Below are 24,316 nucleotides of genomic sequence, written 5' to 3' on the forward strand. Positions count from 1 at the left end.
TTGTTTAACAGCTGCACATGTTCCAACTTGTCCTTAAGGCTTCCAACAGAGGTGTTTTTCCTGTGGCGGAGCGTCGCAGCGGCTGCGAGCCGACGCTGCAATCCGCCCGCACGTCTTTCATTAAAAAAATCTCCTTTAACAGTGGAATATCCGGATAAAATGCTGAAACCGACTTCTTCTGAAACTTCTCTGTTCTCTCACGACGTCCTGGATCAATAGAGCCTGAAATGTGGAGGTTTTCAGCTTGAAACAGGCTGACGACGGCGCCTGGGACCGCTGCACGACGTCTCGCACCGTGGGAAGTCCTTAAAGCGACAGTATCACCTCAAAATCTCTCATCAGCTGTTAAAATTTTCACTGAAAACCAGCTTAATTTTTCGAACCGTGTCCACTTCGATGTGCCTCACAGGTTTAGAAAAAATTTTGATCAAACAAAGCGCCAGTCTCTCAGCAACTTCTCAGACAAAGGAATTCCGACGAGGGGCTGGACGACTCCTCCCACAAGGAGTGCTCACAGGCGAATGACGTCACCGACAGGCGTGGAAAAACTCACGCATGCGCACGAGGGTTCAAGCATGTCTGACGTAAAAACATATGAATGAAATCCATATAGTTTTTGAAAAAAATAAAAAGGACCTATACTTTATTGACAGCCCTCGTATGTATCACAGGATAAAGTGACGCATCAAGTCCAAAAACTCAATCATTTCAGCCTCGATGCATAAACCACAATTAAAAATTCAGCAACATGTCTGTTAATATGTGTCAGTAAACTTCAGACTGCTTCAAAATGCCACCAGCCACATGACGTCTTAATCACACAACAAAACAAATAAATTACACAGGTTCACTGGACTTCCAGCCGAAACATGACTTTTACAAGACCTTTCTGACCCGGGACCTTAAGGTAACTACAGCTCAAAGCATGAACCATCTGCAGATAAAGACGGCCCACAGCGGCTGAGGGCGCGCCGTGCTCCGAGAGGCCATCGACAGGCTGAAACGACCAGATCATTTCCAAAGTGAAGGCTGTGTTGATCTGGCACATCGTCTGACTACCAGAGAAATTGTGGAAGAGGTGGACATCAGCACTTTTGCGGCACATTCCACTGTTTGTAATGAAAGACGTGTGGAGGAATTTGCGCGTCAGGACGGAGCCGCTCATGACGCACAACAAAAAACACGTCCGTGTTGGAAACCATTCGGAAGATTCAGACGGCTTTCGGTGGCTTTTCAGTCGAGTGAGTATCCGAGAAATTGTGTAACAGCTGGGCATGTCACAACTTGTCCTGCGAGACTTCCAACACGGACGTGCTTTTTGTTGTGCGCCATGAGCGGATCCGTCCCGACGCGCGAATTCCTCCTCATGTCTTTCATTACAAAAATCTCCTGTAACAGTGGAATGTGCCTCAAAAGTGCTGATGTCCACCTCTTCCGCAATTTCTCTGGTAGTCAGACGACGTCCCGGATCAACACAGCCTTCACTTTGGAAATGATCTGGTTGTTTCAGCCTGTCGATGGCCTCTCGGAGCACGGCGCGCCCTCAGCCGCTGTGGGCCGTCTTTAATCCGGTTGTAATGCTCCTTAATCTGTGTGACGCCCAGAGTATCCTCACCAAAAGCCGTGTGAATCTTCCGAATGGTTTCCACCTGGCTGTCTCTCACAGTTTCTGGAAAAATTTGATTCAACGCTGCTCCATTCGCTCAGCCATTTCCCTGACAATGAAAATCCGACAAGGGGGGTGGACGAGTGCTCACTCAAAGCCTGCCCACAGGCGAATGACGCAACCAACAGGCGTGAAAAAACTCACGCATGCGCATGAAGGTTCAAGCTTGGCTGATGCAAGCGCATGTGATACAAATCCATATAGTTTTTTAAAAAAATAAAAAGGTCGGATAGTTTTCTAACAGACCTCGTGTATATATATATATATATATATATATATATATATATATATATATATATCTCAGTTTGAACATATTTAATGTTCAAACTGATAGATGTTATTGTTTTTGTGCAAATATTTGTTCATTTTAAAATGGATGCCTGCAACACGTTTCAAAAAAGCTGGGACAGTGGTATGTTTACCACTGTGTTACATCACCTTTCCTCCTAACAACACTCAATAAGCTGAGGACACTAATTGCTGATGCTTTGTAGGTGGAATTCTTTCCCATTCTTGCTTGATGTATGACTTCAGTTGTTCAACACTCCGGGGTCTCCATTGTCATATTTTGCTCTTCATAATGCGCCACACATTTTCAATGGGTGACAGGTCTGGACTGCAGGCAGGCCAGTCTAGTACCCGCACTCTTTTACTACGAAGCCACAGTGTTGTAACACGTGCAGAATGTGGCTTGGCATTGTCTTGCTGAAATAAGCAGGGACGTCCCTGAAAAAGACGTTGCTTGGATGGCAGCATGTGTTGCTCCAAAACTGGATGTACCTTTCAGCATTGATGGTGCCATCACAGATGTGTAAGTTGTCCATGCCATGGGCACTAACACACCCCCATACCATCACAGATGCTGGCTTTTGCACTTTGCACTGGTAACAATCTGGATGGTTTTTTTCCTCTTTTGTCCGGAGGACATGATGTCCATGATTTTCAAAAAGAATTTGAAATGTGCACTCATCAGACCACAGCACACTTTTCCACTTTGTGTCTGTCCATTTCAAATGAGCTCGGGTCCAACGAAGGCGGCGGTGTTTCTGGATGTTGTTGATGTTTGGCTTTTGCTTTGCATGGTAGAGTTTTAACTTGCACTTGTAGATGTAGTGACAAACTGTGTTAACTGACAATGGTTTTCTGAAGTGTTCCTGAGCCCACGCAGTAAGATCCTTTACACAATGATGTCGGTTTTTAACGCAGTGCCGCCTGAGGGATCGAAGGTCACAGGCATTCAATGTTGGTTTTCGGCCTTGCCACTTACGTGTAGAAAGTTCTCCAGATTCTCTGAATCTTCTGATTATATTATGGACTGTAGATGATGGAATCCCTAAAGTCCTTGCAGTTGAACGTTGAGAAACGTTCTTAAACTGTTTGACTATTTTTCATGCAGCTGTTCACAAAGTGGTGATCCTCGCCCCATCTTTGCTTGTGAATGGCTGAGACTTTTGGGGATGCTCCTTTTATACCCAATCATGACACTCACCTGTTTCCAATTAACCTGTGGAATGTTCCAAACAGGTGTTCTTTGAGCATTCATCAACTTTCCCAGTCTTTTGTTGCCCCTGTCCCAGCTTTTTTGAAATGTGTTGCAGTTGTATTCTGTTTTTATTTACATTTCACACAATGTCCCAACTTCACTGGAATTGGGGTTGTATATGACAGGTTGAGCTTCTGCAAGTACTGATCCTAGTTTTCACTCTTATTCTTACTTTCCTTTGTTCTGTTGGAATGTTTATGTCAAACTGGATTTAGCCAGTTTTTTTTTTTTTATCACTTAGGACAAAGAGACTCAGGTTACATTATAAATCATACATGTTCCGTTACTGCACAGGTCTCAAGCAGGGGGTTGAACCTCCCTCGAATGCCCACGGGGGCCAATAAGGAAAAGATTTTGTGAAATAAGGTCTGCCTCTGTCCCGCCTATGTTGAGTTTTATAAAAACTGTTTGTGTCCATTGTTCGGGATTCTGAACGAGCGGATCTCGTCTGTGAGAGACGTTCTACAGAATCCAGGCTTGACTTTTTTCACTGTGACTTTGAATAAATTTAAAAGTGTGGAATCGTAGTTCAAGTTTGTACTTTGTGAAGGGCAGTGTTAGAGAAAGAACCGGGGCAAAAAATAACATTGTTGGTGGTCGTGTTTCGGCCCAGTCTGTTACTTTCAGTAATTGTTGTCCCCCTGTTGATCCTGTTTAACAAACAGGACATGGTGCTGATATGGTCCTTAACTCAAAAACAGTGTCTGCATAGAGTTCCATCATTTTCTCTCTATGCTCCAACAGCTAATTAACAGACATGAAAATTCAGTAAGGTATGTCTTCTCTTATTTATACATTCCAATTCTAAGGTAGAACTCTACTAGTGTATATTAAAGTATATCTAAATATCTAATAAATTTAGAGTAGAGTCATTTAGGTGCCTGGTCTTGAGAACCAGGGATTGTAGGTTGAAAAGCTATTTTTATCCCATGGGAACTCTCCCTACCCACCCAAGCAGCTCAAGAATATGGACAGCATGTATATAAGTGACATTTACACAATCAGGGCAGTAAACATCATATACAAGAAATATAGTTACTACATAATATTATAGGAGTTAGCTACTAAATCCTAAATATTCATACAAGAGAAGATTGTAGTGTACATCTACCTAGTATGCAGACTTGTTGTAAAACTAAATTATAGCTAGTAGGCTAAGCTAAATATGGTTATTTTATTATAGAAACAGAAGCTATGATGTAATATGTTTTAGATTTCTATCTAAAGTTCACCCTGCTAGCTTACTATAGGAAGAGAAAATCCATATTCTACATGCTTTCTAATGGAAACCCCAAACTTAGATACTATCTGTTGATATATATTAAAGAACTCAAACTGAGGAACCAATAAAAATATACACCATGTAAAATAAAAGTGTAAATCACAAAAGTAAGCTAACTATAGCTAGATCAGCTACCATTAAATTGGCCATTATGGCTACTGTTTAGTTGGATTACATTAATGTGAACAAGGATGTCGTTATCTTTATTGTTCTTTTCATGCAAGTCAAAATCGATGAACGGCCTGTACATGGTGAACAGTTTGTGAAAAGTTATTGCACAGTAAACAGCAGCTCACCTTTTCAACCCAGTCACTGCAGTTTCGTCAAATGTTGGCTAAGTCTAAATTTTGTGAGCTTATGATCGAGGTGATGATGTTTGATGATGATGTTTGTTTTTTTTGTAGAAAATCCTGGTGTATGTGAATGAGCTATAACATCCAAGTGAGCCAAACTCTAGCTTTCATTACATGGTGTTGTAACAGCTGCTCCAGGAAAGATAATGTCTTTGGTGAGACAAAAATAAGTAAAAACCATCTCACTCACAGTTGCAGTGAGTTCGCAAAGCCGCAGAATGTTTTCTTCTAAAACAGGCAGTGCTGGCAACTCCTCAGTCAGAAAAGCAGCTACTGGCTGTCCTAAAGGTCGCTAAATGATGTCATCATCTAATATGCATAATATTTAGATTGCATGATGTCATAGCAGATATTGTAAATGCAGAGTATTGTAAAGAATTTACATGGACATCTGGCTGAATGTGAACAATATATAAGCAGTACGAAGCTTATAGAGTCTCTCAAATGTCATAAATCTGCCCTGTAAGGAATTTTACCTACAGAGAATTTTTTCCCCATCTCTTTTTATTAACCCTCTGGAGTCGAATGATGCGCCCTCATGTCAAAAGTCACATTACCTAATTAAGTGGACGTGGCACACGATCAGCTCCACTCAGTGTTTGATGACAAACCACAGACCCCACGTGGGTGGGTCTGTGTGTGTGTTTTGCGAACGGGACTTTTCTAACGTCTTTCTCTGTCTGCGTCAGCAAACAAGTACAAAGATAAACACATTTTTCTTTATCACCGGTGTAAAATATATTACCAAATAAACAATGATCCCCAATCCACGTAATCTGCTTGCTGAGAGAAGAAAGTTGTGGTTTCGTGTGGAGCATGTGAGATGGCAGAATTCTAACACAACGTGGAGCTCTACATTATGTGTTAGTGATTGGTATAGTTCCTCCTGTGCGTTGATCTGTGTAACTGAATGTCCTGTTAAGAATGTGGAATGTTCCAGACTGATTGCCTATACCCTCTATAAGGAACTCCAAATCTGAAAGATTTGGAGTAGATTTGTATGGAGGAGTGGACCAAAATCCCTGCTGCAGTGTGTGAAAACTTGGTCAAGAACTACAGGAAACATCTGACCTCTGGAACTGCAAACAAATGATTTTCTACCAAATATTAAGGTCTGTTTTTCGTAGTGGATCAAATACTTATTTCATGCAATAAAATGCAAATTATATAAAAATCATACAATGTGATTTCCTGAATTCATTTTTTTAGATTCTGTCTCTCACAGTTGAAGTCAACCTACGATAAAAATTACAGACCTCTCCATTCTTTGTAGGTGGGAAAACCTGCAAAATTGACAGTGGATCAAATACTTATTTACCCCACAAGGTTATTAGGTCAAGACTGAACGTCAGCAAGAATTTTTCTTTTTTTTTTTGTTTATGGTCTTCCCTCTTTCTCTGTCTTCCCTGGTAGTTATTTATTTTTCCACTTTGTTATGAGTTTTTGATTTAGAAACTCTGACTTGGTCTAATTTGCTTTTAGTTTCAACGTTGCTGGTAACCTCAGTTCTGAACAGGGTGGATTACTCAGTTTCACACTGCTCACACTCGTAAGCAGTTTAGCATGTTTTCAGGGTCTCATGCAGTCGTCTCTTAGTGAGTTCTCTCTGAGCTGTTTAAACTGCAGCGACTCTCTGGCGCACAAGGGATTTTGGGATGTCTCAACCGGACGACTACAGACTCATGACAGTGTGTTCATCTAACAGTGGACTTCAATTTTACAAGCTTAAGTCTGGCAGAAATTTAAGAAAAGGTTTTTCTACTTACTTTCGTTGTGGCCAGAGAAGTCCAACGCCAGCAAATCAACCATTAGACTCGGTAAGACCGCCATGGATTTTGCCAAATTTTCACTTGAAGACCACATGCGGGTCACAGCACCAGACTGTCGGGGATTTTCTGCCTAAGATCCCACCGAGGTAATTTTATGTGGTGAGGAAATGGAACATCAAGTCATGATAACTCCTTCATGCTTTGCCTGATCGACTTGAAACTTCACGTGTGATGACAGTTGGCCCCTGAACACACCCAGCCCCTCTGTTTGTACATTGAGCGCCCCCTAGTGCATGAACTATCAACATGTCATAACTCCTTCATGCACTGTGTGATTTGCTTGAAATTTGAAGTGTGTGATGAGTAGTTGCCCCTGTACGCACATGCCCACATCTGGTAACAAGGGGACGCGTTGACCTGGGTAGGCGGTCACGCGGAACGAGGGCCCGTATACGACTGCTTGCAGTCCTAGTTGTCTATTATTCTTGCTTTCAATGCATCTAAAACCAGTCAAAATACTCACAACACACCGCCTTGGGCAGTAATTGCCAACAGCACCACTATACTAAAGATTTGTGGGGAGAACCCTGAAAGAACAGTATGTGTCATGGTCTTCCAGAGGAGATATGAAGTTCATACTGCCCAACAACACATGATCTAACTCATCAGAAAGAAAGAAAATGCGACTGTTTTACCAATCCATTACAATATAAATATTATAAATAATTACCTTTGAGATGATTCCTAATGTTTACTGCCCCTCATGAAGCACAGGAGAAAAGCTGCAGATAATCCCTCTGTGATTCTGGGAGTGATTAGAGGTGGTTTCATCAGGCAAGTTCTGAGAGCAAATGATTAATACGCTACAAAATAATTATTTTATATAACGCAGCATCCAACGGCACAAAACACGGTATCCAGCAAACAAAGCTGAACGCACTGGAACAACGAATTGCACAGCAGTGCAGGGGTTAAATCTGTGCAAGTGTCAAGGTGCCTTTCCTTGATGTGATGCATGATGCCCTCTACTGTACGCCCTGTGCCCCTTCGACTGCTCTCCAACTCACCCAACCAACCACATCACAAAAAATATGCAGATGATACCACAGTGGTTGGACTCATCTGTGACGGGGATGAGACAGCGTACAGGGCTGAGGTGGAGAATCTGTCGCTCTGGTGCTCAGAGAACAACCTAACCCTGAACGTTCATAAGACAAAAGAACTCACTATGGACTTCAGGAATAACAGACAGGACCCCCCTGTAACCACCTTCAGGTCTCTGGGAACCCACATCTCCGGAGACCACACCTGGACCTCCAACATCAGGGCTCTGGTTAAGAAGGCTCAGCAGTGGCTACACATCCTGTGTGTCCCCACGAAGAGCAACCTGGACACAAAGCAGCTGCTGGCCTTCTATTACTCCTCGTGGAGATCATACTGACATACTGTCTGGATGTGTGGTACGCAGGCTCCAGAGCCAAGGACAGGAAGGCGGTAAAGAGGGTCATAAACACTGCCCAAAAGATCATCAGCTGCCCTTTACCATCGGAAACCATCGCTACATCCTGCTTCCTGAGGAGAACCAAGGCCATCCCAGGAGATGACTCGCACCCTGCCCACCCCATTTGACAATCTCTGCCCTAAATGTGCCCCCAGTGTCTACAATCTCTGCCCTAAATGTGCACCCAGTGTCTGATCCGTGTTAAAGGAAGAATGAACTCCGTAAAAAGCATTTCAAGGTCCTGGAGTGGACAAGACAGTCTCCAGACGACCTCAACCCCATAGAATATTTGCTGAGGGAGTTGAAAGTCCATGTTGCCCAGTGACAGCCCCAAAACATCACTGCTCTAGAGGAGATCTGCATGGAGGAATGGGACAAAATACCAGCTACAGTGTGTGCAAACCTGGTGAAGACTTACAGGAAACATTTGACCTCTGTCATTGCCAACAAAGATTATGTTACAAAGTATTGAGTTGAACTTTTGTTATTGACCAAATACTTATTTTCCACAATAATTTACAAATAAATTCTTTAAAAATCCTACAATGTGATTTCCTGGATTATTTTCCTCATTTTGTCTCTCATAGTTGAATTGTACCTATGATGAAAATTACAGGCCTCTCTCATCTTTCTAAGCAGGAGAACTGGCACAATCAGAGACTGACTAAATACTTTTTGGCCCCACTGTAAATGTGTCCCCAGTGTCTACAATCTCTGCCCTAAACCAGGTAAACAGGAATTTTGTTACACTGTCAAGGATTCAGGCTTGCATCTTGTTGACATGTTTGTGGGAGAAATTTGGTTGACCACAAGCACGAGTCGGGTCCACTGCTTGTACTTCTCAGTGGTTTCAAAGATGGGATAAAGTTTACTCCTTCCATGTAATCCTTTGCGGGTATCTTGAATCGCTCCGCGTCCGACACAGGCCATAGCTACGGTGCTTTGTTGCCACTATTTTTGGTTTGAAGGGCTATTCCGTGGAAAATAAAATGAAAAAGCCAACTTGGTCCTTTTAGACTGAGGAAAAAGTTCAGTGCAGGCTTCTCCTCCTTCAGCCATGATGCAGAGCTAGCTAACGTTAGCTGCCTGTTTGCAGACAGAGGTGCACGCCTCCACTTTGCCTGTCAAGAATTCTCATAACCCGATCAGGATCGGGAACAGCTGCTTGCTACCTTCAGGAGCAAGAGGCTCTGCCCACGAAAAGTCATCTCTCATAAACATCTGGATGGGCATACCTCAGGGCTCCATACTAGGACCATTGCTGTTTGGTCTCTTCATACATGATCTGCCTTTGATTTGTTGTGGTGTCCACTGTCAACTTTATGTGGATGATGCTGTTTTTTATGCTCCCGCAAAGACACCAGAGCAAGCTGCAGCCGTTTTATTTGCATGCATGGCTAAGGTTAGTCTGTGGCTTTTCAAAAATGAATTGGTTCCTAATCTCACTAAAACACTTGCCATGTGTTTTTCCATCAAAACACAAAATTTAGAACAGAATTTTCAAATACTTTTGCAAAATAATAACATACAATGGGTAAAAGAAACTAAATATTTAAGTTTAGTTCTTGATTCACAACTACAATTTGATGGACACATAAAGAAGATATCGAAAACAATACAAAAAAACCTAAATTGTTTTAAACCTATCATATATTACATTCCAAACCGGGCAGCCCTGCTGTACATGCATGGAATGATGTTTTCACATATATCCTACTGCATGACTGCATGGACCCAGGCAGCTCCCTTAGCTACAAAGCGCATTGGCTCACTTTATAATCAAGCTATGAAACTTATGAACAGAAAACCTATCCGTTTTCACCACTGTCAAATTCTCAAGTATAATTTAATAAATTTTGATAGTTTCAGTAATTTGTGCTTTCTCAAATGATTTTTTGTTACTATAGTTGTGCAGAGACCAAGCAGCAGCAGGACAACACGAGGCAACTTAAACCACAACTCTACAATCCCCAAGTGTAGAACATCATTTGGACAGTCGGCCTTTTCTTAATAAAGCCTGTAAACTCTGGAACTCATTGCCCACAGAAATGAAGTCCATCAGCGAGATTAAATTGCTCTCATCCAAACTTAAATCTTGGCTTAAAATAAACCAAAACTGCACCCATGTGTGAGAGTGTGAATGAATGAGTGAGTGATGAACTTTTGAACTGTTATTTATAGATGAAATGTTTTCATGTAAATTAATTTGTATTTTAGATGATGTCTTGTTAGTGTGGAAAAGCTCAACCAGGGACAGGAGTTGAAAATGAGCAGAAGCTATACTCTGGGTGATTGGCATCAGCTGCAAACTTTGTTTTGTAACTATGATTGCATTGTCCCTGTCAAATAAATAAATAAAGAATACTGCAGGGACGCTATAACGGAAAATATTAGTGGTTTTGATACCGTGGCTTTTTCATACTGCGGTATCCCGTGAAACCGGTTCTCGGCGCATGTCTACTCCTGATGCCCCTGGCCTCCTCTCTCCAGTGTATGGACACACTGTGCAGTTGTGAGAACATCTCCTCACATCCCAGATTTATGGCACTCATAACTACTTCGGACCTGACACTCTTCCCTCTGTTGTAGTGTGTGTCCAAGCAGATGCCGTTTACTATGGCCTATACAGGGAGCCCTGTATAATGGCAAAGCCAACACACTTGCTCCGGGTAGCTTGGATGCAAGAAGCCCGGCGAAGAGAGCAGCACGTTCGATGCTGGGTATGAGTTGCGTGTCCACATTTTGATTATGTTACAGCCTTAATCCAAAATGGATGAAATTCATTTTTTTCCTCAAATTTCTACACACAAAACCCTATAATGACAATGTGGAAAAAATGTTTTTTGTTTGATTTTTTGCAAATTTATTAAAAAACAAACAAACAAACAAAAAAAAACAACTAAGAAATCATGTGTCCATAAGTATTCACAGCCATGAAGCTCAGGTGCCTCCTGTTTCCACTGATCATCCTTGAGATGTTTCTTCAGCTTAACTGGAGTCCACCTGGGGTCAATTCAGTTGACTGGACATGTTTGGGAAAGACACTAATCTGTCTACATATAAGGTCCCACAGTTTATGTCAGAGCACAAACCAAGCATGAAGTCAAAGGAATTGTCTGAGGAATTGTCAGATTGTCAGGATTGTCTCAAGGCACAAATCTGGGGAAGGGTACAGAAACATTTCTGCTGCATTGAAGGTCCCCATGAGCACAGTGGCCTCCATCATCTGTAAATGGAAGAAGTTCAGATCCACCAGGACTCTTCCTAGAGCTGGACACCTGTCTAAACTGAGCAATCGGGGGAGAAAGACCTTAGTCAGGGAGGTGACCAAGAACCCAATGGTCACTCTGTCAGAGGTCCAGCATTTCTCTGTGGAGAGAGGAGAACCTTCCAGAAGGACAACCATCTCTGCAGCAATCCACCAATCAGGTCTGTATGGTAGAGTGTCCAGACAGAAGCCACTCCTTAGTAAAAGACACATTGCAGCCCACTTGGAGTTTGACAAAAGGCACCTGAAGGACTCTCAGACCTGGAGAAACAAAATTTTCTGGTCTGATGAGACAAAGATTGAACTCTTTGGCGTCATGTTTGGAGGAAACCAGGCACCATCCCTACAGTGAAGCATGGTGGTGGCAGCATCATGCTGTGGGGATGTTTTTTAGTAGCAGGAACTGGGAGACTACAACCCTTGGCAAAAATTATGGAATCACCGGCCTCGGAGGATGTTCATTCAGTTGTTTAATTTTGTAGAAAAAAAGCAGATCACAGACATGACACAAAACTAAAGTCAATTCAAATGGCAACTTTCTGGCTTTAAGAAACACTATAAGAAATCAAGAAAAAAAGATTGTGGCAGTCAGTAACGGTTACTTTTTTAGACCAAGCAGAGGGAAAAAATATGGAATCACTCAATTCTGAGGAAAAAATCATGGAATCACCCTGTAAATTTTCATCCCCCAAATTAACACCTGCATCAAATCAGATCTGCTCGTTGACACTGACCCTATGCCATGACATTGACCCTATGTGTCTTTTTGCAAGGAATGTTTTTGCAGTTTTTGCTCTATGGCAAGATGCATTATCATCTTGAAAAATGATTTCATCATCCCCAAACATCCTTTCAATTGTCCAAAATATCAACGTAAACTTGTGCATTTATTGATGATGTAATGACAGCCATCTCCCCAGTGCCTTTACCTGACATGCAGCCACATATCATCAATGACTGTGGAAATTTACATGTTCTCTTCAGGCAGTCATCTTTATAAATCTCATTGGAAAGGCACCAAACAAAAGTTCCAGCATCATCACCTTGCCCAATGCAGATTCAAGATTCATCACTGAATATGACTTTCATCCAGTCATCCACAGTCCACAATTGCTTTTCCTTAGCCCATTGTAACCTTGTTTTTTTCTGTTTAGGTGTTAATGATGCCTTTCGTTTAGCTTTTCTGTATGTAAATCCCATTTCCTTTAGGCGGTTTCTTACAGTTCGGTCACAGACGTTGACTCCAGTTTCCTCCCATTCGTTCCTCATTTGTTTTGTTGTACATTTTTCGATTTTTGAGACATATTGCTTTAAGTTTTCTGTCTTGACGCTTTGATGTCTTCCTTGGTCTACTAGCAACCTTCCCATGTTGTTTGTATTTGGTCCAGAGTTTAGACACAGCTGACTGTGAACAACCAACATCTTTTGCAACATTGCGTGATGATTTACCCTCTTTTAAGAGTTTGATAATCCTCTCCTTTGTTTCAATTGACATCTCTCGTGTTGGAGCCATGATTCATGTCAGTCCACTTGGTGCAACAGCTCTCCAAGGTGTGTTCACTCCTTTTTAGATGCAGACTAATGAGCAGATCTGATATGATGCAGGTGTTAGTTTTGGGGATGAAAATTTACAGGGTGATTCCATAATTTTTTCCTCAGAATTGAGTGATTCCATATGTTTTTCCTCTGCTTGGTCTAAAAAAGTAACCGTTACTGACTGCCACAATCTTTTTTTCTTGATTTCTTATAGTGTTTCTTAAAGCCAGAAAGTTGCCACTTGAAATGACTTTAGTTTTGTGTCATGTCTGTGATCTGCTTTTTTTCTACAAAATTAAACAACTGAATGAACATCCTCTGAGGCCGGTGATTCCATAATTTCTGCCAGGGGTTGTAGTCAGGATTGAGGGAAAGATGAATGCAGCAATGTACAGAGACATCCTGGATGAAAACCTGCTCCAGAGCGCTCTGGACCTCAGACTGGGGCGACGCTTCATCTTTCAGCAGGACAATGACCCTAAGCACACAGCCAAGATATCAAAGGAGTGTCTTCAGGACAACTCTGTGAATGTCCTTGAGTGGCCCAGCCAGAGTCCAGAATCTGACTGAACATCTCTGGAGAGATCTGAAAATGTCTGTACACCGACGCTCCCCATCCAACATGATGGAGCTTGAGAGGTGCTGCAAAGAGGAATGGAACAAACTGCCCAAAGATAGGTGCACCAAGCTTGTGGCATCATATTCAGGAAGACTTGAGGCTGTAATTGCTGCCAAAGGTGTATCAACAAAGTACTGAGCAAAGGCTGCGAATACTTATGGACATGTGATTTCTTAGTTTTTTATTTTTAAGAAATTTGCAAAAATTTCTAAAAAACATTTTTTATGTTATCATGGGGTGTTGGTGTGAGTAGACTTTTGAGTGAAAAAATGAGTTTACTCCATTTTGGAATAAGGCAGTGACATAAAATGTGGAATAAGTGGAGCGCTGTGAATACTCTCTGGATGCTCTGTATGACGACAACTGTCGCTGCCGTCAGTAGTTCAAGGCCGTCTGTTCTTTTGAAAATTGACCCCTCAGGAGAACTTACTAATTTTTTTGAGACAATACAAACTGATCGTGAATCCCCTATTTAAAGGCTGATAAGTAAGATTACAGCAGTGCCAAAGAAAATTCTTTTGATGCCTTAAAACGATACTTTGTCAGGTGACTTCATGCACAAACACTGTCTGAGCAGCACTGCTGCTGTTTGACATCAACACAGAACCAATGCTCAGATGGACTCACAGTGGAGTGAAGTCAACTTGGAATCCTTCAGGACCAAGAGGCTCCGCCCCCTCTGCTGCTTCTGAAATGCACAACAAATGTAGAGGTAAGTGTAGTGACTGAGGCCCCGCCCTCTAAATGACTGACAGGTGGCAGTGACTTACCATTAGAGTGCTTCCTGTGTGTAGAGTGCAGCGCTGCCATCTGCTGGCTGGTCACCTTCAGCCACGCCTCCAGACTGGGATGACTGACACTGGGGGGGGGTTGGAGAGGACTGATGAACGAGTGTGTTTGTAGAAGCAGACGTGTTGCACGGCTGTGTGTGTGTGTGTGTGTGTGTGTGTGTGTGTGTGTGTGTGTGTGTGCGCGCGTGCCTGCTGTCAGTGGCGTGTGCGGCAGGCAGCAGCGGTATGACGCTGTTACTTAGACATTCACACAGCGGACACAGAAACTCTCCGTTCTCCACGCTGTAGCTCGTGTGACCTCGCAGACGTTGCTGACGCCGCTGCTCCTTCTGCTGCACTGCCTCAAAATACCTGCAGGGTGAGAGGAGCGGGCTCAGAGTTCTGCCGCTTCACGTCCTCGGGACACCGTTTGCTCTGCTGGAACGTGACATTTGTGTGTAAATGAGAACCAGGTGTGTGGAGGTTCTGCACGCAGTAGCGTACCTCTGCCAGCAGGTGGAGTGCATGACGTGACCACAGCTTGCAGTGTGAATGCCCAGAGCCAGGTCAGGGTGCATGAAGAGAGGATCGTGATGTTCTGCAAACACAGTCAGGCCTCATGATAAACACAGAAAAACACAACCACTCAACAGTCACTGCAAACTGTGGCTCCACCCACCTAGGTCAGGAAGGGGTCGGCTGCGATTTTTAGACTGGACAGTTGACCTCTGGATGAAAGTGGCCAGTACCATGGCCCTTCCGTAAGCTCTGACTTCCTGCTCCTCCTGGCACAGGATGCACGTCACCACCTGACAGCGCTCACCTCCACCCGACCTCCTGGGACCAACACAAACCCGGGACATGCAGGACGGCTCCGAAACCGGAGGACTGGGGCAGAAGAGACCAAACACGCTTCAGCATGTGATCACGCCACCGATGGCTGGAGACACCAACAGACATCTGTACCTGTCGTCTCCTGCTGTGGACGAGGAGGAGTTCTGCACATCATCCAGACTCTCCTCAAACAGCTCTTTGTTCTCATTGATAAAATGTCTCTGCATCTCAGACATCTGAGCCATGATCTTCTCCCTCCTCAGCTGAGCCATTTCCGCCTTTCTCTTCCTCTCAGCCTTGTCTTTGTCTCTCACCATCTGCAAGAGGTCAGAACCAGCACTCAGCTCCAAGTCAGAAGATACAACACCACCGTAGAGCTGCACAATGTGGGGAAAAACATCAGATTCATTCATTCATTCATTTTCTGATGGTTATCTGAGTCCAGGTCCCAGTGGTGGAAGACCAAGCAGCTCATCCCACATTTCCCTGTCCTCACTCGTTGTGTTCAGCCTGATTCCACCGTGTGAGGACGTGTTTCTCCACCAGGAGAGTCACAGAGCAGAAACTGTCATACGTTTGAGACGGTGTGATTTTAATGTTGCGTCGGCACGCCGTACCTCCTCCACGTGGTCCCGGCTGACGGTCACAGCAGAGTTTGAGGCTGAACATTCTCGAATGGTTTTGATGTTTGCCACCATCTGCGGACACACACACACACACACACACACACACACACACACACACACACACACACACACACACACACACACACACACACACACACACACACAGCTGTGGACAAAGGTTTACATACACCTTCAAGTCATTTAAGAATTACAGATTCACTCTGAAGGTCCAATAGAACCTCAGCACGATAAAGTGGAGGCATCAGACAGAAGTGTGATGACGTCCATCTTTAAGAGTGCTCCATCATCGTGACCTGACTGTCGACCTGCCATGAATCCAGCAGCTGTTCAGGATGACGCCGCTGTCACACTAACAGCTCTACGTCTGAGCACATGTCAGAACCACACTCAGAGAGATCATCCTCATGTCAGGTGTTGCTGATTTGTTCATGCAGGCTGATGTGCTCCACTGGAGGAGCTGGTGACGGAGCTCAAGACCACATCAGCAGTGCTGATGACAGCATAACCATGACTTAAAGGCTCAGCTATAAACTACAGGTTACACATGTTCTGGTACCTTGAAGATCCATGTGATCATGTCTTTATGGACCTCCAGGTGAGGAGCAGCCTGCAGCCTCTCCAGCAGGGCCAGAAGACTTCCTGATGAACTACAAGCTTCTCCTAGACCTGAGAACACACACACACAGATTGGAACATGAAAAACTACACACACTCTGACACACACACACGTAATCAGGTGTGTACTGACGTGTGATCTTGGTAGTGTAGGTGAAGGTGATGTCATCGTCTCCACTGACATTCTCCAGCTGCTGCTGTTCTTCCAGCAGAGCCATACCCATCAGGTGGAACACCTGAGGACACACACAGCATCAAACAACCAGCCAATCAGGGACCAGGAACAAAGCTACCTCTCAGAGGTTAGATTTGATTAGATAGAACTTTACTGATCCCTTAGGAAGACTCCCTCAGGGAAAATGAGGTTCCAGCAGCACACAGGGTAAGAAGCACACAGATCAAAAGGGGAAAAAAAAAGAAACAATTTGCAAATCTAAATTAGGGCTGCAGCTATCAATTATTTTTAGTAATCGAGTATTCTACTGATTATTCTGGCGATTAATTGAGCCATCAGATAATAAGTACTTTTGTCTTCTTAAACATCAATAGACCAGGGCTCTCCCTAAGCAATGGCACAATGTCGCTGCGCCAAAAAAGTCTTGACTTTTTGCTGAAATGGTGATGGGACGTAGCTTTGTGTCTTGTTTTTTATCCCAACTTGTAAAATTTAAGCATTTTTCAGGGTTTTTTGTTGTTTTTTTTTTTAAGGTTGATGGACTGGGTCCCTGCATGATTTTTTTTTAATCCTCTTTCTCTGCAATTCAGTAGATGCATTTCAGCTGGAGGTTGAACATGCAGCCTCACACTCAGTTTTTTATGATTATTTTATTTAAGTTACCGTGTTTGTGAAGTGTCGTGTGTTGCCTAAAAAGCAACAATTAAAAACTGAAACACTCAGTAACAGTCTGAGCAAAACACAGAAGAATGAGTGGACTTCTTCCAGAGACTGTCAGTGTGTCTGGAGACGGAGCTGTCTCTCTGCCCGGTGTGGAGGCCCTCACACCGGGCAGAGAGACACAGCAGCCGGCCGTCGGGCAAACAGCAAACTTTAACTGTGGGGACCCGGCCGAGCGGACAACACAGTGTGTTTTTAAAATACACAAACACACTGCTTCCCTTTAAATGTGCAGTCAGTCTGTTTCAGATGTTCAGCGTGGACCCTCTTTCCCTTAAAAGGCTTCATTTTACTCCATGTGTCGTGTTGGAAAGATGTAGCTTTTGGTGCTACATTGATTAGCTCTTACACAGTTTATGCGCATGCTCGAATCGTCTTCTGGTTTTATCTGGGGATGTTACAGCGCCACACACAGGCCTAACATATGTACTACAACGTAAATGGAGCTTGGAGGCACAGAATTTGCCTCAAACATTTTTTGTAATTGAATTATTCGATTTACTAATCGTTTCAGCCCTAATATAAATAGCAGACATACTGATCAATCCTGGTTTACTGGCTACTACTGTTCCTCTCCTTCCCGTCCTCTGTCTTCCTGTTCCTCCTCCTCCCCCTGAGTGAGGAGTTGATGGACATGAGGGACAAAAGAGTTTCTCAGTCTGTTGGTCCTGTACTTGGGAAGCAGCAGTTTGTGGCTGAAGAGGCTCCTCTGGTTGCTGATGACGGTGTGCAGAGGCTGACTGACATCATCCATAATGTCCAGCAGTTTGTCCAGTGTTCTCTTCTCTGCCACCGTCACCAGAGAGTCCAGCTTCATACCAACCACAGAGCCAGCCCACCTGATCAGTTTGTCCAGCCTGGATGTGTCCCCCCCCCAGCGCACCACGCTGTAAAAGATGATGCTGGCTACTATGGATTGGTAGAACATCCACAGGAGTTTCCTGCAGATGTTAAATGACCACAACCTCCTCAGGAAGTCCAGGCTGCTCTGTCCTTCCTGTACAGGTGGTTAATGTGGGTCGTCCAGTCCAGTTTGCTGTCTAGCCACAGCCTGAGGTACTTGTAGGAATCCACAGCCTCCACCTCAGCTCCCTCCATCAGAACTGTTTGTAGACTTGGACTGGACTTCCCAAAGACAATGACCAGGTGTGTCACGTCTGCTCTGGGGGGTTTTCCTGACTACTGTCCCTGGTTGGGCTGGGTGAGGTTTGAACTTGTGCAGCTTCTTGGGGTGATAAGGCTGCACCAACAAACTGAATCTGTCTGACTCAAACGGTTCGACTCTCCAGGAATATGACTCAGATGATCCCAAAAACAGACTGATCCTGCATCTGCATATTGGTGGGTGGAAGATGTTTTGATGTTTCCAATTGGAGGATGAGAGAAAGTTTTGCTGTTGCTGTGACAGCAGCTGCTGCACACCGACGCCAAAGATAAAAACACTGACAGCACGAAACTGGACAGGAACAGGATCTCAGAAAAACCCGATTGACAAACCTGACAGGATTCAACCTGCTTTTACAGACAGAACCTGTTTCTCTCACACACACACACACACACACACACACACACACACACACACACACACACACACACACACACACACACACACAGCTCATTACCCTCTGCAGCATGGACTCTGTCCAGCCTCCCCCGGTGGGTTCTGTGGCCCACTGCAGCACAGCGCCCTCTACAGCCAGAAGGACGTCACATTGTAGCAGGTTGATCAGGCTGCCAAAGAGAGGACAGAGAGGGGGCGGGATAGGAGGGGGCAGGGCTTTGGACACACACACACACGCGCACACACACACACACACACACACACACACACACACACACACACACACACACACACACACACACACACACACACACACACACACACACACACACACACACACACACACACACACACACACACACACACACACACACACACACACACACACACACATCTCATATTACACACATCTTCAGTTCACTCTGCTTGTGGCGGCTCCAAGCCACGCCCTCCCACCTATCAAAGACACCGTGTGGGGGTGTTTCAGAATAAGCACAAGTCCAGATATGCCTCATTTCCACTGAGCAGTTCGGGTCAGTACGTTTCCACCACTGGCAGAACCCTTCTGTCTGGAAGGTGGAGCATGTAGTTGTCAATATACAAGTCAATGAGCACAGCCCCACCCCCTCCACACGTAATCCACACACAGTTTGTGGTGGTGGATCAAGGGATTTATTTTCATGGTGTGCAGAATGCTGAAGAGTCGGCTGATGTCTGTGAATGAATGAGGCGCTGTGACACTTTCAACTTTTAAAATAAGTTAATTAATTGTTGTGGCACAAAGAGCGGGTGTCACCGACCAAACGGTCCCCTTAAAAAAATCGGTCCACCCTGCCTTCACTGCGCATGCGTCATCAGCCGCGGTTCACTGATAATCACCTCGTTTCTGCTTCAAACTGCCTCCAGTCATCATTTATGTCAGCGACATATCTGAAGCTTTTCTACAACATTAATTTCCACATAAATTCAGCATTATTTCATCATAAAAGACGAGGAAGCGATCAGAGCGCCACGGCTACACGAGCTGCTAGCTGATGTGTTCACTGTGCATTGGTCATTTCAAAGTGTCACTGAATTTCGCCTTGTTTGTGGTTCAAACTGATTATTGAATGACTTAAGATGTTTTACTTTGTTATCTCAACTAAATTCAAATCAAACTTTATTCATAGAGCACATTTAAAACAACCGGGATTGACCAAGGTGCTGTACACAATAAAACAGAATAATTCAATTGAATCTCAATTAATTTTCATTTATATAGTGCCAATTGCCTCAAGGTGCGTCACACAAGTAAGGTCTAACCTTACTAACCCCAAGAGCAACAGTGATAAGAAAAAAACTCCCTCTGAGGAAAAAACCTCAAGCAGACCAGACTCAAAGGGGTGACCCTCTGCTTGGACCAAGATACAGACAAACTACAGAATGATTCACAAAACACATATATACAGGAAATGCTGTTGGTGCACAGGACAGGAGGGTCTCCAGCACAAATACCACACCCATCTCTGGATGGAGCTGCACCTTAAACAGAGAGAAAAAACAGAATCAGGCATCAGAAAGACAAAAAAAATACAGTATAATCTGTCAGCATTAAACAAGAAAAAAAGAAGAAATACTAAGGTGATCACCGGCCACTAGCCCTAAACTTCACTAAATGACCCAGAATTTAGATAAAGATGAGGCCGCGGCCCGCTCCAATTACTAATAAAATGAATTAAAAGAGTGAAAGTGTAGAAACATACTATACCAGTATGCTGCCATACGAAAGGGAAAATAAGTGCGTCTTAAGTCTGAACTTGAAAGTCTCCACAGAATCTGTGTTACTGATGCAGGGTGATCATTCCACACAGCAGGGGCACGATAAGAGAAAGTTCTGTGACCCACAGACTTCTTATTCACCTTAGGGACACTAAGTAGTCCTGCACCCTGAGAACGTAAAGCCCAGGTCGGTACGTAAGGTTTAATTAGGTCAGCTAGGTAGGGAGGTGCCAGTCCGTGAATAATTTCATAGACTTGTAGCAGAACCTTAAAATCTGGTCTCACTGGGACAGGAAGCCAGTGAAGAGATGCCAAAATAGGTGTAATGTGGTCAAACTTTCTGCTTCATGTCAAAAGTCTGGCTGCAGCATTTTGAACCAATTTTAGACCCCTAATGCTGGACTGTGGCAAACCAGAAAATAGAACATTGCAATAGTCCAGTCTAGAAGAGATAAATGCATGGATCATGGTCTCAGCAACAGCCACAGACAGGATGGAACAAATCTTCTCTATATTTCACAGGTGGAAAAAAAGCAGTCCTCATAATATCTCTAATGTGGAGGTCAAAGGACAACATAGGATAAAAACTTACCCCAAGGTTCCTCACTTTGTCAGTGTGATGTATGACACACGAGCCAAGACTGAGCGTTAACTGGTCAAACTGATGCCGATGTCTCACTGGACCAAGAACCATCATTTCAGTCTTTTCAGAGTTTAAAAGTAGTAAGTTTCTAGACATCCAACTTCTCACTAATGCAAGGCAATCTTCTAAGGATTTTATGTGAACGAGATTACCAGCAGTTATCAGCATGTATAACTGAGTATCATCAGCATAGCAGTGATAGGTAATCCCAAAACGCCACAATATGCAACTAAGAGGTGCTATATAGTGAGAACAGTGAGAACGACTAGTCAGGTATGACATCAACCATACAAGGGCACTCCCAGTAATCCCAAAATGATTTTCCAGTCTATCAAGTAGAATATGATGATCCACAGTATCAAATGCAGCACTGAGATCTAACAGCACCAGAACTGTAGTGGTGTCTGAATCCAGTGGCTCAAAGAGATTATTCTCAGTAAGATAGTCCTCAAGCTGCCATGAAACCACTTTTTCCAGAATTTTAGAACAAATTGATAGATTTGATATCGGCTGATACTTTTTCAATACACTAGGGTCAAGATTAAGTTTCTTAAGTAATGGTTTAATCACTGCAGATTTGAAACATTTAGGAACAGATTCAGAAGTTAAAGAAAGATTAATAATTTCCAGCACAGTCGGCCCAAGAGTGGACCACAGGTCCTTAAACAGTTTTGTTGGTACAGTAGTGTTCAGAATAATAGTAGTGCTATGTGACTAAAAAGATTAATCCAGGTTTTGAGTATATTTCTTATTGTTACATGGGAAACAAGGTACCAGTAGATTCAGTAGATTCTCACAAATCCAACAAGACCAAGTACTTATGATATTCACACTCTTAAGGCTATAAAATTGGGGTATTAGTAAAAAAAAAAGTAGAAAAGGGGGTGTTCACAATAATAGTAGTGTGGCATTCAGTCAGTGAGTTTGTCAATTTTGTGGAACAAACAGGTGTGAATCAGGTGTCCCCTATTTAAGGATGAAGCCAGCACCTGTTGAACATGCTTTTCTCTTTGAAAGCCTGAGGAAAATGGGACGTTCAAGACATTGATCTGAAGAACAGCATAGTTTGATTAAAAGGTTGATTGGAGAGGGGAAAACCTATACGCAGGTGCAAAAAATTATAGGCTGTTCATCTACAATGATCTCCAATGCTTTAAAATGGACAAAAAAACCAGAGACGCGTGGAAGAAAATGGAAAACGACCATCAAAATGGATAGAAGAATAAACAGAATGGCAAAGGCTCACCCACTGATCAGCTCCAGGATGATCAAAGACAGTCTGGAGTTACCTGTAAGTGCTGTGACAGAAGACGCCTGTGTGAAGCTAATTTATTTGCAAGAATCCCCCGCAAAGTCCCTCTGTTAAATAAAAGACATGTGCAGAAGAGGTTACAATTTGCCAAAGAACACATCAACAAGTAGTTGAGTTGAGCATGTGCAGCAGCTGAGAACACGGCGAAGATGCCAAGCTCTGGTAAATTGGTGAAATTAAGGCTCTTAAACTAGGCAAAGTGACTTAAAAATCTCAATATCAACACAAGACATATTCCTCATTACCATGTCGCCGAAAAAGCAAAGGTTGCAGCTTAAAGCAAGCGAAGGAGAGGCAGAAAGTGAGACACAACAAGCCATGGCGCATGACGAAGCAGCAACAGGTGCTCTGTACTGAACTGGCTGATCTGATCCACACTATAATAAGAGAAGAGATAAGTGTGGTGCTATCTCAATATAAACATATCAAAGATGACATTTCTGGTTGTGTAAAAAGGCGTGATGAAGTGGACGAAACTTTATCGACAATGGAGGAGCGAGTGGCACAGTTGGAGATGGTGTGTGAGGGGCTGCGTAAAGTCAATGTGGAACTTAAAGATAAAGCAGAGCGGCTGGAAATACACAGTCGAAAACAGGATAAACTCAAGACAAGTGGGGACGAGGACACATGTCGGGACATACAGGACTAATGGGCCTAGGTCTATTAGGACCGAGCACAGGAGGCACTTAATCTTTGATCCTTGATATGGAAATATAAGTTAAGGACTAATTTTGATGATGGAAGTAATCAACCTTAGTTATAAAAGCCTATATGTTTTTTATTATTATTATTTATATATTCAGAGCAGACATAGCTCAGTTGATATTTGTTTTCATTACATGGTGAATTTATGTGTGAGTGTGTGTGTGGTTGAATGGATGTGTGATTATCAGTGTTTGTTATGAAAGCTCTATGTAACATTAAAAGTAAAATTATAGCAAGAACACTGGATGAATTTTATGTTAGATCAAAAAGGATTTAAAATAGCTCATTTGAATGTGTGCAGTTTAAGGAATAAAGTGAATGAAGTTTTTAATTTAACACTAGTATAATTTATATGTATTTGCGTTGTCAGAAACCCATCTGGACTCAACTATTAACAGCTCCTCTTTAAGTATATAAGGATATAATTTTTATAGATTAGATCGAAATTTAAATGGTGGTTCAAAGCCACATTCCAGTTAAAATCCGAAATGATCTTAATATTCAAGGAATTGAAATTATGTGGATTCAGTTACAATTACCTCATTTAAAACCTGTGCTGCTTGGGTGCTGTTACAGACCACCAAATGCTTCAGTAATGTATCTTGACCAACTATGTGAAATGTTAGATGGTGTATGTGATAAAGGAAATGAAATTTATTTTTTAGGAGACCTAAATATTGATTTCAAAGCTGAAAATTGTGCTTTAAAAGATAAATCTTCAACTGCTAAAACCTGTAATTTGTCACAACTTGTCAGTAAATACACCAGAATAAATGTAAAAGCTGATGGAACCTGTTCAGCAACTCTAATTGATTTAATGTTTACAAATGTTCCAGAATTATGCACTGAGGCAATTTCTGTTCCTGTTGGTTGCAGTGACCACAATTTAACTGCAATTATAAGAAAAACAAAAGTACCTAAATCTGGTCAAAAAGTTATTAGCAAACGAATTCTTAAGCATTTTAACAAGGATGATTTTGATACAGATGTACAAAGCATAAACTGGTCAGAAGTAATACAAGAACAGGACCCAAGTAAA

At 43.0% G+C, this 24,316-nt stretch overlaps 1 protein-coding gene across 7 annotated transcripts in view; it reads right to left on the bottom strand.

Annotated features, from left to right (window-relative positions):
• ubr2 (ubiquitin protein ligase E3 component n-recognin 2) overlaps nucleotides 1–24,316 on the bottom strand; it is a 256,169-nt gene that overhangs the window by 28,595 nt on the left and 203,258 nt on the right. For 3 of the 7 annotated variants that reach the window (XM_034185748.1, XM_034185746.1, XM_034185747.1), the window contains exons 25-34: nucleotides 18,921–19,075; nucleotides 16,537–16,639; nucleotides 16,345–16,454; nucleotides 15,759–15,839; nucleotides 15,274–15,458; nucleotides 14,987–15,195; nucleotides 14,812–14,905; nucleotides 14,518–14,679; nucleotides 14,306–14,396; nucleotides 14,165–14,223 (exon numbers count right to left, since the gene is read on the bottom strand). In XM_034185748.1, the coding sequence (XP_034041639.1) occupies nucleotides 14,165–14,223; nucleotides 14,306–14,396; nucleotides 14,518–14,679; nucleotides 14,812–14,905; nucleotides 14,987–15,195; nucleotides 15,274–15,458; nucleotides 15,759–15,839; nucleotides 16,345–16,454; nucleotides 16,537–16,639; nucleotides 18,921–19,075 (1,249 nt within the window). Of the gene's footprint in view, nucleotides 1–14,164; nucleotides 14,226–14,305; nucleotides 14,397–14,517; nucleotides 14,680–14,811; nucleotides 14,906–14,986; nucleotides 15,196–15,273; nucleotides 15,459–15,758; nucleotides 15,840–16,344; nucleotides 16,455–16,536; nucleotides 16,640–18,920; nucleotides 19,078–24,316 lie in introns of all 7 variants that reach the window. The other 4 variants (XM_034185745.1, XM_034185744.1, XM_034185750.1 and 1 more) reach the window with 2 other exon arrangements.

This window comes from Thalassophryne amazonica, chromosome 13 (genome assembly GCF_902500255.1).
Source record: "Thalassophryne amazonica chromosome 13, fThaAma1.1, whole genome shotgun sequence".
NCBI classification, from domain to species: domain Eukaryota; kingdom Metazoa; phylum Chordata; class Actinopteri; order Batrachoidiformes; family Batrachoididae; genus Thalassophryne; species Thalassophryne amazonica.